This window comes from Bactrocera dorsalis, chromosome 2, assembly GCF_023373825.1.
Source record: "Bactrocera dorsalis isolate Fly_Bdor chromosome 2, ASM2337382v1, whole genome shotgun sequence".
Lineage (NCBI taxonomy): Eukaryota > Metazoa > Arthropoda > Insecta > Diptera > Tephritidae > Bactrocera > Bactrocera dorsalis.
This window is the reverse complement of record NC_064304.1, coordinates 4,530,341-4,547,628: the sequence shown is the minus strand read 5'-3', so window position 1 is coordinate 4,547,628 and position 17,288 is coordinate 4,530,341. Positions and strand designations below refer to the sequence as shown.

General features: G+C 36.3%; 1 protein-coding gene across 9 annotated transcripts in view; it reads right to left on the bottom strand.

Annotated features, from left to right (window-relative positions):
- Positions 1-17,288, bottom strand: part of LOC105225873 (serine-rich adhesin for platelets) — a 96,825-nt gene that overhangs the window by 64,203 nt on the left and 15,334 nt on the right. For 8 of the 9 annotated variants that reach the window (XR_007421469.1, XR_007421470.1, XR_007421471.1 and 5 more), the window contains exon 2: positions 5,503-8,356. Coding sequence is in view for 1 of the 9 variants with exons in the window: in XM_049446971.1 (XP_049302928.1) it covers positions 5,503-5,520 (18 nt within the window). In the remaining 8 variants the exon portion in view is untranslated. Of the gene's footprint in view, positions 1-5,502; positions 9,622-17,288 lie in introns of those variants that run through there. The other variant, XM_049446969.1, reaches the window with a different exon arrangement.

Genomic DNA, 17,288 nt, shown 5'->3' with positions numbered 1-17,288 from the left:
GTCGTTGTCTGTTTCCGCAGTACGACAGCGGCCGAGATATCAACAGCGAGCTGCCATAGCAACGTTGGCAACAACAACAATATGTTCAGCCAAAAAGCGGTAAAATCGCTTATATTTGTTGGCACAATTATAGGAAGAAACGGAAAATTTCTATCTTCCAAAGTCCTGCCAAAATTCAAAAAAACTATAAAAAGTTTGCAGTTTAACTCTCTGATGGATGCATGTTACGTATGCAGCACGGAGGTACTGAAAATATTGTGTATTGAAATATTCTGGTAAAATTTAAGTAAGCTTTGAGCCTATATAGACTCCGGCAGCCAATGCCACCACACCCACTTTCCACCTCAGCATAATCTCAGCCTGCGCCGGCACTTTCATCGTAATTAGTGAATTTCCTAACTTTTCTCCTCATTTTTTACAGTTTTCATTTAAAATTCGAGGTCCGATTATAAGGGTCTTAGAACCAGCAACCTCAAGGACTATGTTCCAGAAACTTTTTCACAAAAATTATCTCACACTTTTTTATTATGATTCGACCAAATGCCACTCTCCACCGTTTCCGTTTCGGCCCACTGTGAGCGTCATTGCGCCTCATTAGTCGTTTCACCTGAGTTGCTGCACTTACAGTGTTTATGTTTATTTATGGCCGTTCCGAAATATTAACAAGTGCGAATGTGGGAACACGAATATCTATCGGCTACACCCCAATTGCCAACATTAAACATTTATACACTCGATCATCAATAAAATAACATCATCATCGACAAAATTCTCGACTGAGACGAGCACATTAATAACTACAACAACACCAAGTATATTTGTTTTTGTACGAACAGTCGAATTGGTGCATGGGAAAAAAGAAATAAACAATGAAAACATCAATTAATTTCAGAATTTTTTATTCGCTGAAAGCACATTTCACACACGCACACACACAAACACCACAATTCTTCATTAGTTATAATTGAGTTGGAAAGAGTGGGGAATAAATTGAAAAAAATAAAACTGATGCACGCGCCAAATATTATTAATTGTGTGTTTTATTATACTATATGTATATTTGTACATATTTATAAACATATAATAATAAAAATTCGGAAAAGAAAAACTGCTAATGACACGTTTGTTTATCATTATGAAAAAAAATTTCAATATAAAAAATATTAAAAAAGAGAAATATATTTTCTTCAGGAACTACATATTACACTAGTTTACAGTATTTTTGAGACAGTAATATTAGAGGCTGCTTCTTGCTATTTAAGGGTGCCAAAAACGAAAATCATAGTGAAAACATTTTCAAACACGTAGGATTTTTTGTGTGAGGTGTCTTGACCGGGGTGTAGGGGTGACAAAAATAGCTATACGTTTCGAAAAAATGTTGAATTAATATTCGTATCAGAACACAAATTTTTCATTCTGTTTTGTTGAATAGTGTTATTCTTGCATTCTTGTGAAACTAACATAAAAAAGTTCAGTGGAATTTTATATAATATTTATAGTAAATAACGTGAATATATACTTACTGGAAAGAATATAGAATTAAAATATATATATTTTTTTTTTTAAGTTTCTGATTTTATACTTTCTTTAAGATATTGGGTTGTCAAAAAAGTCTTGCGGTACTTTTATTGAATTTTTTTTTATTGAAATTGAAATGAATTTTTGATGACTCATGCCCAGCTCTTAACCGATGCTACGGCTGCTACTATGCCAGTCTCTTTCGACCAATTCAGCGATTTTATCGCAATTTTCGACGACAGGCCTTCTGAAACGTGGCGCATCTTCGACCACCTCTACACCAGAACGAAAACGTTGAAACCAGCGTTGTGCGGTGGAAATGGAAACTGTATCGGGTCCATAAACTGAACAAATTTTATTGGCGGCTTGAGATGCATTTTTGTCTTTATCGTATATAAAAAATGCCGTATTTTCTCTTTATTTTGCTCATGTTTGCGACGCTATAACTCACGAACGACTTAAAAGAAACGAAAATCAATCAAACACGTGTTAGCGCGAGAAATGGGCTTTCCAAAAAGGTATAGCATGACCCGATGCGACGAATAAAACTAGAACTACGCGCTTTCAGCGCCAACTAGCGAAAATACCTTTTTTGACAACGAAAATCTGCAGACTTCCAAGCACACAATTTTTCACCGAAAACTTTAACTTCAGAGATCGCTCATTTATTTTCATTTTTCTCACTTGCAATTCTGAGAAAAGCGTTTTATGCGAAGAGGCATTTGACTTTATAAATGAAAAAAATGTGTACTGACTTGATTCTAAAGCCGATCTCCAGGAGCATCTCCAACTAAGCGTCTAAAAGTGAAAAAGGCATTTCTGCTTAAACCAAAAACAAGTTCTGGAAATCCGTTAACCTTGGTTGAACCTAAGCTTTAGAAGTGCAAAAGATTCCTAACAAAAAGTTGAACTGAATGGCCTAAAAAATTTTAATTACTATTGAAGTTTTTATATCTTTGATCACAACCTCACAAATGCATGTTTTAACTCTTTCGATCTAGCCATTTTGGAGAAATTTTCCTCACTGACTCTGAAAACGAAGAAAAACGCGTTTAGAGCTGATTCAAAAATAATAACTCAAAAATCTTACAAATATATGTGCATTCGATATATGTATACTTGTATGCAAGACAAAAATTGTTTTTTTTTTTTAATTCGCAAGTTGATATAACCCCTTAAGTCGGGTGTATTTTAGCCATAAGAAAGGTCCACATAAAACTCAACTGCTACTCTGAGACTTAACATATAAAGATCTCAAAATTTTTAAAATAATAACGCAATAATGGACACAAGATTCAGATGCGCGATATTATAAAAGAAACAAATAAATGTAATAACTTAGTTGTTGGAATCAAAACTTTTTTATGCTCTCCTGAAACTGTCGCATCGCAATTGCTTACTTATACATATATTTGAAATAATAAAAACAATACAATTCTAAACTCCAAACGCAACCGAGTACTGCTAATTCTGAGTTACGCGAAGTACTTATGTTAGCATAAAATACAAAATTTTTCTTTAAGTTCAATGAAAATAATTCATGCCAACATTAATGAAGTAATTACGGCTGAGCAAAGAGTCTGTAGCTGGCCTTAATTGAGCCAAACATAAATAAAAGAGTCATTGTAATGAGTGCTCAGCAGTAATGCACGTTGCACCGCATGTAAATCAACGAAATTAATTTGCCAACAAAGTGCTGAACGCGCAGAAAAAAATAAAAGAAAAGAAAGAAGCAAAACAAAGTAACGTGACATTCGCTCATGGCAATCAAAGTGAAATCCAAACAAATCAATGAGTAGTGCAAATTAGCAAACGAGCCCACTCATTTCGCCTTTGGGGCGCTTCCAATCAATCGCCATGTTGAATGAGGATAAACAAACAAATCGAATGTAGAAATTGAAGAGGAAATTTTAAGCACGACACATACAAAACGTTGTATATACATGCAGATATATATAGTATTTGCATATACATTGTATAGTGTAGATATATTTTGTTAGGGTGAACATTTATTAGTGGATATTTCTCAAAAATCAGGAACAGGTGTTTTTAAACTCGCGTTATTAAAGTAGTTGAGTAGCGAAGGAGTACTAGATTTCTCTTCCGAGGAAATGTGTGATTTGGATAGTAACTATGTCGTAAAGTGTTATGAAATTAAAAACTAATTTTTTTATTTAGACTGAAAAACGTAATATAAATTTTGAAAGGGCTAGCTGAATTATATGAGAACTCAAAGTAATCTCTCCTCACATGAGAATTTTATAATTAAATTATTGAGCTTACATGTATACGGCGCTGAAGACTTACATTGAGGTTAAGGGGCACACCTAGGTTGAAATTTTTATAAAATCTATTAAATTTTTTCTTTGATATATGTATATTGGAGTTAAAGTGTTCTAAACTATAACCCTCAATTCAATTAGCTCCTTCAGTAGTCATGATTTCGAAGTTGTAGATAATTTCGTCTATTTAGGAACCAGCATCAACACCAACAGCAACGTCAGCCTCGAAATCCAACGCAGGGTTTTTCTTGCCAGCAGCTGCTACTTCGGACTATGTAGGCAATTGAGAAGTAAAGTCCTCTCTCGACGAACAAAAGCCAAACTTCATAAGTCACTCATTATTCTCTTCCTGCTATATGGATCAGAGGCATAGACGATGACAACATCTGAGCAGTCGACATTGCGAGTTTTCGAGAGAAAAGTTTTGCGAAAGATTTATAGTCCTTTGCGCGTTGACCGCGGCGAATATCGCATTCGATGAAACGATGTGCTGTATGAGATATACAACGACATTGACATAGTTCAGCGAATTAAAAGACAGTGGCTACGTTGGCTAGGTCATGTTGTTCAAATGGACGAAAACTCTCCAGCTCGGATTGTATTCGATGCATTACCCGCCGGTGGAAGCAGAGGAAGAAGAAGACCTCCACTCCGTTGGAAGGACCAGGTGGAGAAGGACCTGGCTTCGCTTGGAATCGCCAATTGGCGGTACCTTCCGAAAAGAAGAACTTGGTTATAACAGCGTAAGCGGTTTCTACTCCAGTAAAGAAGAAGATTACTCGGAGGCATATGAACCGATTACCAAATTCCTTTCCCACGACTGGAACGGACCCCGATTTTTATCCGGGCAAGGACTATCAACTTGGCAGAATTCTGCCTCTTCAACCACAACAAGAACAATCAATATGACATTTGTTTTGCTTATTCTGTTTATTTTTAAACAATGAAAAACCAATATTTTTGAACGAATTTCGACTATCAAAAACCAAAATTAGGTCAATAGTCTCGAAAAGAATAAAACTGTCATCGATGAGAATTATTTTAGACTTTTGAGAAGTTTCAAGCTGTAACTACGCGACCGCCCTAACGTGCACACACACATCAGATAGGTTGGTATTTACACAATGCGATTTGCAACAACAATTGACGCGAAATAAATAAAAATAAATACATTTTTGCCACACTTGTCGTTGTATTTTTGTTTTTGTTTTTATTTAATTTTCATTTCTTTCGCTTTTTCATACGTTTTCTAACACGCGCATTAAAATAGCACTTGGCGACATAAAAGTCGCGCATACGCCCCGTCGTCCGCTGCACACCATCAACTACACACACGCGCGCACTTAAGCTGGCGTGACGGAGAGGAATGCGTTACGCGGCAAAACAACAACAGGCGCGCCAACAAGGGGACGCGGGTGGACGGAAGGTGCGCGAAATTTGTCATTAAAAACTGAATTATGCCTAATAAATTTTTGAATAGCAATAAAATTGGATGTAAAACAGACAGTGCGAAAATAAACAGCAAGAAACGAAACGTACGAAAAACAACAATAAATTGACGCAAATGTGTGTAAACAAAACAAACGAAACGCAACGCAACGCAACGGAACGTAGCGTTAACGCCAACAATGAGCAAAAGAAGCGAGTAGCTGAGGGCGTTGTTGTTGCAGGAGAAAAAAGGCGCGTTTGCACGCTCACTTACCTTCGATTTCTGATGCATTGGCTGCTGAAGCGAACGGCACAACGGCTGCCACTGTCTCTGTCGCTGTCGCTGTCGCTGTGGCTGTCGCCGTCACTGCCACGCTTGCTGCGCTGGCGCCTACACGAGCGCCGCCGCTATTGGCGTCAATTCACGCGCCACCGAGCACAGCTGTGGCTGCGGCTGCGGCTGTGGCATCTATCGAACGCTATTAGCAGAGCGCTGCTGCTGGGTGCCGCCTGCCTCCTGACGTCAGTGCTGACGTTGTGGTGATCGTACGCGTCTTTGTACACGCTTATAGGTGTGTGTGTGTGTGCTTGTGTGATTTTATATGCCACGTCGTTGTTGATTCAATTTCGTATTAATCGACGTTTTAATATTTATTCAATGCTCAGCTGCTTCCGCTTTACCGCTTGGCATGCCGCTACCGTTAGCTGTCTTGCTCTTTTATTATAATTATTATTAATTTTTTAATTATTTTTCCTGCTTGGCTCTGTCGCTCTACTGCTTGGCCAACGTTTTAATTGCTCACCACTGCCTCGTTGTTATTATTGTTGTTGTGTGCTTTTGGCGCACCAATTACAGTAGCCACGCGCTGGACGCGGCCTCTGCTGCAGCTGACAGCTCGCAGGAAAGTGTCACAGCCACTGTTAACCCTTTTGGGCACACGCGTGCAGGCAGTTGTTGTTGTTGTATGAACCGTGTGCTTGGATGGGCTCGGTCGCCTCTGCCTTCCAGTTGACTTAATTTGGCTACTGTTTACTCTTCGTCGTCGTCTTCTTCTTCTTCTTGTGCTGCTCCTGCTCTTCCTTTCGTTTGTGGCGTTATATTTACACGCTCACACAGCTACTTATATATGTGTGCGTAAAAGCCTTTGCGTTGTTTGTGTGTTTGCCTGTTTGTGCATGGGCCTATGAATTTTAATTAGGTACGTTCAGCGTGTTTTCTCGGCAGCTCAATTGAGTGCGTGGAGTGCGTTGTTTGGATTGAAATTTCTGCCTCCCCGCCTGCCAGCCTGCCAGCTTGCGTGTGTGTCGCTCTGTGCGTTGCGTTGTTTAGTTTTGTGTTTGTTTTTGTTTTTAGTCGCTTATTTTTGTTTTATATCATTACAGTGTGTTGTTGTTGCTACAGTACACTTTGTTTTTAAACAATTTCAGCATTGTTTATAATAATTTGCCGTTATTTTGCCAATGGCGGCTCTGCTCAGTGTTGCCGCCCGGCCTTTCAACACTTTGTGGCAATTAAATACTCGTTCATTTGTCACTTTCTGCGATGTGTAATAATTTTATTGGCTTTACGGTAGTTTATGGCTTTGTAGCTATGCGCATAAGTGTTTTAATCATTTTTTATTAATTTTTATATTTTTTCTATTTTGTTTTTAATTCAATTTGCATTCATTCAGTCTGATTACTTTTGTATTTATTTATTATTTTTGGTTTTGTTTTTGTTGCACGCACTCTGTTTTTGATTGATTTATTAATGAATGTGAGCTTAACATTCGTTTTGGCTCATTTACTTTAAAAATACACATACATATATATAACTATTTTAAAAGTTAGTTGAAATACTTTTCTGCTGCCTTCGCATCGTTTGATAGTTTCAAATTGGCTTATAATATACTATAATTATTTGTTTTTATTTTTATTTTTTGTTTTTGTTTTTTATTTACTTTTTGTAATGTAAAGAGGACGGTCGTTTATTTCGAGTAAAATTACGTTAGTCTAGGCTTAAAATGTACAATAAAAAGTTTAAAAATTAGACACACGCCATTGCTCTGTACCCTGCGTCACTGCGCCTCTCCGCCGCCTAAGTTGCTTAATTTACGGTTAAAAGTCTTAACACAGTCGTTAAGTTAAGTTCGTTAAGTTCCGTTCACATTTAACCTCAAGACACGCCTTCAACTGTTGAGATTTAGAGATACCGTTAGATTTAATTTTACTTCTTTAATATTCAGTTGTTTAAAGAGTTTAGTTGTTTTATTTGTATTACCTCAGCACCTGTTAATTACTATGTATATAATTTATTAGTTATTTCGGGTAATGATTTTCTTGTAAAACGCGCACACACCCACAAAAACTGCAATGCATATTTTAATTAATTGCTTTTTTACCGTAATTTCATTTGCCAGCAACTTCTTTGTGGCAGCAATGAGTTTTATTATGCGCTCTGCACAATATGCTTTCATGCGTGTTTATTGTGTACACACACACACGCACACATACCAGTGCAACTGCGTGATTATGTTAGTTTTGCTTTTATTATGATTTTATTAATTAAAATTTTCAATTAATGCTCTCCATAATAATCTATATTATTTTATTTTTTTTTAATTTATTAGACTTTATAACGGTTATATTTGTATGTATGTAGTGTTTTGTTTGTTTTAAATGTTAAACTTTAAGTCACACCTAAAATTTCACAACCACACGACGTGAGAGTACTCGGGAAGGGGAGGATTTGGAGTACGAATAGTTGTTTTTGCCACCGCTGTCGCTAGCTCTGCCTCGGCTGCAGCCCTCGGCTGTGTTTACTTTTTCAACTTCAACTTCAACGTTTTTGTTTTTGTTGCTATATGCATATTCTCCCATTTGCTTCTGGTAATTTTTCCTTATCACCACTATACTGTTAGTTTACACTGCCTTGCGGGCTGGTCCATCATTTCGGTTTGTTTTTGCTGAGCGCGCTTTATATACATACACACATACGTGCTTCATTATAGATGTGTTTTCGTTAAATTGCTAAATTTGTGTTACAACCAAGTTGAATATGCAAGTTTTGTATTGTCTCTTGAACAAATTGATTTTCTTGGGTTTGACAGTAGTGCGTTCACTTTTTATTAGTTGCCCGTTTTCACCTACTGAATGTTGAAGATTTTAGTAACAAATTAGTTATGAAATTATTATTTTTTTTTAAACCATCGATTTAATATTTAGAAAACAAAAACACACAACTTCAAAGTCGTCACTCGTGTCATTTCCAGCTTAGGCTTAGTGCCGAATGCAGCGAAGAGCAAAGAGTAGCGCAACAAAAAACACTTAATGATGAACCGTTCAAATTGTTCATAATTTACAAAAACTGGCCACTAAATTGTTTAGAAAATCTGTGTGATATATTTATCGGAGGTCGTATAGAAATTGTCTATGTCGAGTACGATTGAAACAAGATGATAAAAATTCGAATTCCAATAAGAAACACCCAAAGCAAAGTCTAAAAGTAATAGTTATAGTAGAAATAACATCGATTCTACATTTAAATTCAATATCAACTTTAGAAATCATATAATTTAGACTATACAACTTTTATTTTCTCGCAACGAAAGTTATGCGTCAAAGCACTATAATGGATGATTTTCTTTGATTTCAGTTCAAACAATTCAAACATAAATCACAGCAAACACATACAGAATAAACAGAAAAAATCAATCGGATGATTTGTGCTCGATTTACAATTGTACGCAATTAAAAGAAATATTTTTGAAAAAAGCAAGTTTAAGGGGTTAGAAGGGTAATTTTTTTTCAAATCTTTTTTTTTTTGGGCATTTTCTATTCCTTTATACCCTTAGAATTAATGTAGAAACCCACTTTACCATTGGAACGTTTCGAAAAAGGCCCAAAAATAATAATACCGCTCGACGTTCGGAGCGCTCGGAGTGCACACCTCAAACTTTAAACGCGTTTTTCTCAAAACACACATTTAAAACTGGCGGACATGATTCCGATCAACTACTCAACCGACTTGCTTAATTTTTTTTTAATGTTCACAAAACGCCTGGCTATCGTCCCTATATATATGTATGTATATCATATTTTATTGACAATGTTAAGAAAAAGAACGTTAGTTTCTTTTTCATTTCTCAAAATTTTTTCATGATTCTAATAGAGACGATAACTATTCACGTACTTTTTAAGAATAAATTGGGTTTTTGTGTTTCAGATGATCCAAACATGAGAAATCGTGTCCGCATCTCATTCACCCGGCCATTTCTCCGACAGATGTCACCAAAAAATTCCAGTAAAAACTTTGTTTATACACTCCACGATACACCTCATGATATGTGAAAAAAGTTCTATTGTAGAATAAAAATTTCTATGAAAAAAAAGTTAAAAAAAAACAGGCCAGAATACCCTACTGACCCCTTAAAAAATTTGTAGAGCTAAGTGTACAAAGCAGACACACTACAACTCAAAAACTATTTGAGATATCGATTTAAAACAGTATGTTATTTCGAAAGGTGAAATCTATCGAAAGAAAAATAAATTTCTTGAAGAAAAAAATAAAACAAGGAAGAAAGAGCTAAGTTCGAGTATAAGCGATTATTTCTTACTTCAGGTCCTTAAGAGATGTTAGTTATATGGGGTCTTGGGCGAGTTTTCACCCGATTTTATTTACTCTAAGCACAAATATGTACCGTTATAAGGAAAACACGGTCTCTTAATTTAATTAAGGTGACTCACATATTGGTCGATATATGCGGTATTAATTCACTCGAAAGTTCGAAAATTTATATACTAGGAAATATTGACTCCTTTCAGCCCATTTGTAGCACGCAGGCATACTACTGAAAGTCAACTATATATACTTGGGTCCAAATCTAGGGGCTAGAACAGTTTTTGTTGGATTTGGAAGATTTTTGGTCATAAAGTGGCATACTGAAAAGCCATTATTCGTTCAAAGTTTTATCACGTTATATTAATTGTTTCTTGATCTGCATATTGAAAAGTTAAAGAGGCAAGGGGATTATAAAATTGTGTCTTATGGGAAGCAGGTGTGGCTTTAGTTTGATTTCGCATTCTCATTTTCACACTGTGACATAAAAATATGAGAGAAATGGCATATACCAAATTTGGTTGAAATCGGTACGGCGGGTCTCAAGATATGTGTTTTCCCCTAAAAGTGCGGGGTGCCACGGCCATCGTCCATTTTTGCCCCGGCTCCCTGTTGTACCATCTCGCGGGTAAAATTTAATATCTCTGGCGCTTTTAGTAGTTTTTAATAGTACCGTTATATAAGGAGTGGGCGGGGTTATCATCCGATTTCATTTATTTTTACACTGTTTATAGGAGTTTGCACGAATTTGAACGTTGTAGCTTTATTGGTTAAATAGTTATGTACATTAAATATGTTAAAGGTAAACATATCCAAGGAAGTCGTTTGTTTGCTCGTTCCAGCCGCTTCGGAGAAATTTTTTTCACCGACTCTGAAAACAGCGTTTCGAAAAGAAAAAAATTTAAGATTTAGGTGCCGATTATATAATAAGCGAAACCGCTCATATCTCCAAATCAAGTTAGATGGAAAGAAAAATCGTTAATAGACTTTAGAAGATAAACACAAAACTGCAAAAAAAACTGCCAAGTCGAGTTTAGATAACCGGAAAGAACACAGCCAGGTGCAAAAAAATGTGTAATTTTCCTCCCAAGCTATTTGCAATCAGCTGCTGTTCTAAGAAATTCTGCTCTACACGTTCTAATAATTCTCAAATCAAGTACATATGAAGGAAGTCATAAGTAAGGTCCTCTGTGATATTGATGCAGTTATAGCACAATAAATAAGGCGAAGCATAAGGAAAAAACAAAATATGCTAAATTTATTGCTTAGCTTTGCTATTATAGTATTATTATTTTATTCATCAAAGGCAGCAGGTCTTAACAGGCAGTAACAAGACTGCTTGGCGCCTTAAGGTATGCAATATTTTTTGCGCACAGCTCGTTTTTTATGCTGTGCTTGCGTTTCTAACGCGTTATTTAAGCGAGGAGATTGAATTAGTTCTTTTTCGCAATTCTCTGTGTTCCTTTGAGAAATGTGAGAATTTTATTTTTAAGCGCGTTTTTTTTTTATCAAATTTACAGCATTCAACATTTGCTTCGTTTGAGGAAGCGTTTTTAATCCAATCAACTATTTATGGCTTCTCTTCAAGCACTCTTCAACATCACTTCAATTAATAGCAATTTCACGCATACATTTTACAACAAAAATAACGAAAACAACAGCAGCTTCGGTGCTGTGCTGTTTTACCAGCTGCCTGGCTTGAAAAGAAAGCGAAAAAGTTTCGCTCGAGTGTATATGTTTACATTTGATTTCCACATGATTCCCCATTTCAGCAACTCAACAACATTTGTTTATCGTTTTTGTTGCTGCTAACTACCGTTTTTTGCCAGTTGTTCGTACTTGAAGTTTCATTGTTGCCAAAGAATTTCTAACTGTGGCAGCTGTTTTGTTTCTGCGAACGCACGCAATTTCAGCTACACATATATGCATGTTAATGTGAGTGAATATATATATATATATATATGTGAATGTTCGCAGCATCCCTAGCTCAGCGCAAAAAACTGTACTTCAGCGCGTTTGCAGAGTACACATCGAATTGCGCTAAAAGCCGAAGGCTAGCAAAGCAATCGATAAAATATACTATATCACACACACACACACACATACATACAAATGTGTGTTAATATTTCGCTTATATTATTTATATGCGCAAGTCCTTGCATGCGTGCGTGTGTGCGTGCATTTGCAGCAGCTGCCTCAACCCAAACGGCCTAGACACAACAGCGCCCGCCTCTTCTCAAATTACTCCCAAAGCACAGCTTAACAAACGAAAACAACAAGAACAGCTATTATATCGCACGCACACACACACACACACACACGCACGCGCTGCGCACTCAACACACAATCATGTACTTAAGAGCCTCCTCCACCTCTGCTGCCTCCGCCAGCCTTGCCTGAAACTCCAATATCGCAGGCCCAGGCGCCCCGTGTTGCCGTTGAAACTGGGCGCCGATAGGCACTCGAGCGCGTGGCGTGGCGCAAAAGTCTAATGTATGTGTGTATGTGCCTGTGTATATGTAAAGGCCTACACAAAGGCACAAAACTACAAAGCTCCACATGCTTATCTTTTGAGCGCGCGCATATATGTATGTGTGTGTGTTTGTATAAAATTATTTGTAAGTTGAGTTTGCTTATTCTTCGTTTTACATTTACTATTGCTCAGCAGTTTTTTGCGAAAATATATTTTATTGCGACGGCTCCCTTCTACGCATGGAATATTTGGTTTTTCCGCTCTTTCTCGCTTTCTTCCTACTATTTTCGTTCATTAAATCATTGAAGTAAATTTAATTTTTCCTCTAAACATCGCACCCTCACCGACAATCTCACGCGTTTGTGGGTTTTCGGGAAAAGCAATTAAAAAGTTAGCTGCCACCAAAGCAGCAATGAACGCCCTCCCCTCTCCTGCACACTTCCCTCGAGCTGTGGTAATGATGGCGGCAGATCTAACGGTATTTATTGTAAGCAAAGCAAGACACCAAACGGCATTTCTTCACGCACAGCACAATTTTATGTCGTAAACTAATTTGCACAACTTTCGAAATAATTTTGTATTCCAACAAAATTCACGGCGCGGCGTATTTTCGAAAATTATGCCGTTATATACAGTGTGTATATGTGTAAGTATAATTACACTGCTGTATGTTGCACAACTATGCTTATTTTTATGAAATATAAAAATGAATATTCATAAAATGTCTTAATTTTCTTAGATCTCCTCGCAGACGAAATAAACCCAATTTCCAGTAGAGATACCATGCGTTTAGATTTTCTGAATATTTATGCCTTCGCATCATACGGTGGATGCCCCTACAATTCGAACTTTAATTCATGGATTTTAGCCGTTGTCAAAATGCTCTTGTGACACGATGCATTGTCCTCATGAAAAAACATTTTTTCTTCTGCAAACCGGGTCTTATTTTCCTTCAACTGGTCCAAAAGGTTGCAATAATATTCGGAATTAATTGTTTTACCAGTTGGCAAGTAATCCACAAACAAAATTCTTCACGCATCCCAAACAACTTATGCCATAACCGTCCGATAACGAATCATGTCCGATTTCCGGACAGGAACTCGTTTCGAAGAGCGCCAACAATCAGGTTCACAATCGTTGATCTTCCAAAACCATATCTTGTATTTAATATATGATTTCTGTTGTTGATGCTATTTTTGGACGTCCTTCACGTGGATCGTCTTCAAGGCTCGTACGACCACGTTCAAATTCAGCAACACATCTGTCTTTCTACTGTTCTAATTGTAGGTGAACAATCATTATACACTTTTAACATTCGTTCGTGAATTTCTTTTGGTGCTACACCTTCCAAAAATAAGAATTTTATCACTGCACGATATTCAATTTTTTTCAACGGCGACACAGCTTTAAAATATTGTTCTCTTCAAAGTTTATCAAAACCAAGATAAGATGTTTTGCGTCAGGATTATATCTTTGAAGAAGTTATGAAGAAATTATACAGTTAGAATTTTCAAAAAATCGACTTCGAAATTTCATATCATTCCTGTGAATATTTTCGAAGTGACACGCAAATTTAAAAAGGCGTTTCAGGGTGCTTGGAAGTACAAGACCAAACTTTAAACACGTTTTTCTAAAACTCGTGGTTCAAGTGATGGTCAAAGTCAGTGACAAACATTACTTTAAAATGGCTGAACCGATTAGTCTCAAGCTTTAACACCAGTTTTTTAATATTTTTTTTAACAATTTTAAGACCATTTTTGTCAAAAATCGATTGTTTTTTAGAAACCGCCATTTTGTCAAAAAATTTATTTTGCCATTCCATCGACTAATTACTAGATTTAATGTTACTTTATCGAAATCTGCTTGCTTTTCAATTTGAGAGGATTTAATTCAAGGATATAGTGATCATTTTGAGGAGAGCTCCCGGAAATCACCAGTCGTTCCTTTCCAAATAAATATTTTTGCTAATACTAAGCCTTAAAATACAGTTAAATATACCATATGTATGTATATGTATATAAATTTTTGAATCAATAAATTTAAAAAATTGTTCAGGAAAAATTCTGAAATATTCACTCTTTTTGGCCTTCTAACTGTATAAATATCACATCTCAAGGGGACCGAGTCGTGAATGAAAAAATATATTCATTCACAGACTATAAGACTATTAAATAAAATATCGCCATTCATTTCAATAAAAGTCTTAAATATATTTTAGAAGCTGCAATTGCTTTTACATGCCGCCGAACTAGTCCCTCAGTTTTTGAGATGTCGATCTGAAATTTCCCACACATCCCTTTCTACACAAGAAGCTGCTCATTTGTCGGAACCCCCGAAATCCAAACACTATAGAATACCATGCAACCAAAGGATCAAAATCAAGTTCTTGTGTGGAAAACTTTTTTATTTAATAAGATATGTTCACGAAATTTGGCGCATGTTACTGCCCAAAGCAGCGTTCTAATCTTCGAAAAAATTTCTGAGATCGGAGTACTGTAGCATGCAGCTGCCACACAAACTGGTCAATCAAAATCAAGAGAAAGATTTTTTATACGCGTTAACTATAATAAATGCAGCTATGAGGGATATTTTAGCTTCTATGTTGCTGAAGTAAACATTTTTCTCGTTTTATAGTACAAAAAGCATGACTTCAAAAAAATTTCCGACAACTCTTCATATAAATACGTCCAAAAGAGAGAACTTGCGCAAACATTTTTGCATGTATCTATGTTTATTAAAAAATTATTGCCGCATATCAATACAAATATGTAGTAAAATATTTTATATTTTAAGGTCAACAACACTGCCGAATATCACGCATTTCGCCAGGCGATGAACAGCGGGTGCACCAGTGCGTATGAGTGACTTTAGCTGAGTACAAAGAATTTTGTAATTTGCTCTGCACTTACTACATAGCGTATGCGCCGAAACTTATTTTTAAGCGTATTTATTGCAGCGGTATCAGCTTGTGATCACAATAAGTGAAGAATTTGTAAACTATTAACTTGGAATTTATTCGATCATTAATAAAATTGTGCGGCTTTCTGAGCATTTGGTACAGACAAATTTATATTACAGCAAATCGTAGTACATTGTATGCCATTATTATAAGCATACTACAAATTGAGCACTTTTAGTAAATATTTGTGCTACGTAAAGGTGGTATAGGAGATGTAGGAGGCTGAAAATAATGAGTCTGAATTTTGATGAAAACTTAATTTTGCAAATAAATTGCTGTTCCAATAAATATTTAGCGAATATAAAACCATTTTTCATCACATTAAAATGCCACTAAAGTGACGCAAGTCTCGAACAGTGTTTATGCCACACGTTTTGTTTTATCAAAAATGTTTGAACATAAAAATCTCGCATTAGCCATAGAAAAAACAAACAAACTGGTGGACCATAACCAATTTGAGACAGATTTTGTTTATGAAGTATGTGTTTGTTTTTCTGCGCTACAATGAGGCATGTTAGGAGCAATTTAACGCAACCAAGGCAAGGAAAAGCTTCGCAGCGCCCCTCAGTTGTGTGAGATCCATAATCTTATGTGGTGCTCTGCTCCCAAGAAGAAAATTTTTCCAAATACAACTTTGTCTTGATTATTACCTCAATTTAACACAAAAAATTGTTAAGGTCTTTCGTCCATAAATAAAAATTTCTTGAATTCATTAGCTATTTCACTAAATTGATTTCCAACAAAGAACGATTTCGTAAAACTTTTCAACCTTTTACTAATTGCCTTCAACTGAGATTGCAGAAATTTTCTGCTGAAACAAATTTCCAAGAACACAAACATACATATACTTATGTATCTAGTTACATTTGCGAGTTCATCAAACTTCCTTCTGGGAAATATGATACTTAGCAAGCAAGAGCAGGAAATTATGGCAAATGAATACATTTCTTATTAACTGATTACGCTGGTGCTAGTATAGATAAATATGTCTTTGACCCGTGATGAAGATACAAGAAAACACATTAACTTCGGTTGCACTGAAGCTATAATATTCTTCACAAATACAAAATATTAATTATTTTTTTTTTTTTTGGGTTTTGATTGGCCAATTTATATGGCAGCTTTATGCTATAGTGACATGATCTGAACAATTTCTTCGGGTATTTTATTATTGCCTCACACAATGACCCGTGCCAAATTTCGTGAAGATATCTCGTCAAATGAAACAGTTTTCTTTGCAAGCATTTGCTTACGATCGTTCAGTTTGTATGGCAGCTATAAGCTACATATAATGGTCCGATATTAGCGATTCAGCAGCAGCATCATAGGAAGAAAATAACATGTGCAAAATTTCATAACAATAACTCAAAAAAAAATAACTTTCGACTCTGGTTTTAAGTTTCAGATTTCCGTCTGGGAGTGTACCAGCTCATTCTGCTATCTCTGCAACATAGATGCAAGCAAATCTAAAATAGTTAGACAATGTAATGCACTCATGCAATATCGTTACCGAACAGTGGGTGATGGAGCACGTTGCCCTGTGAAGGGCGAACCGCCATTTAGCCCCGAAACAAAATGCATGTGAATAGTTGCAGTTACTCTTGTCGGATTTTTCGTTATCAATGGTTTTGTGCGCGAGCAAGCCATGCAAGGCGGGCAATTAAATGGCTGGAAGCACAACGTGTGTCAGCTAGTTGCTGCCCCGCTCCGTAGCCTGAGCGATGTGTGTACTTGCGCGAGGGATTTAAACGTCATTTGCCTATAAATAATCGCAACGAGGCTGAAAGCTGCGCTAAGTGACCCAATTTCCGCTAAAATATTCATGCAAATTGCGTTGAGTGCAGCCAACAAAAGCAACAATACAACAACAGCTATTAATTGAATAGTAGCTGATAAACATCACGAATTTTAGCCAAGCCAGCAATTTCATTCATTGCTTTTGCTCCATGCTAGCTTATTGTTGTTTTTGTCATCATGAACATATGTCGCTTTTGCAAAATTTGAAACATTTTTCACAAAATTTGCCAGCGC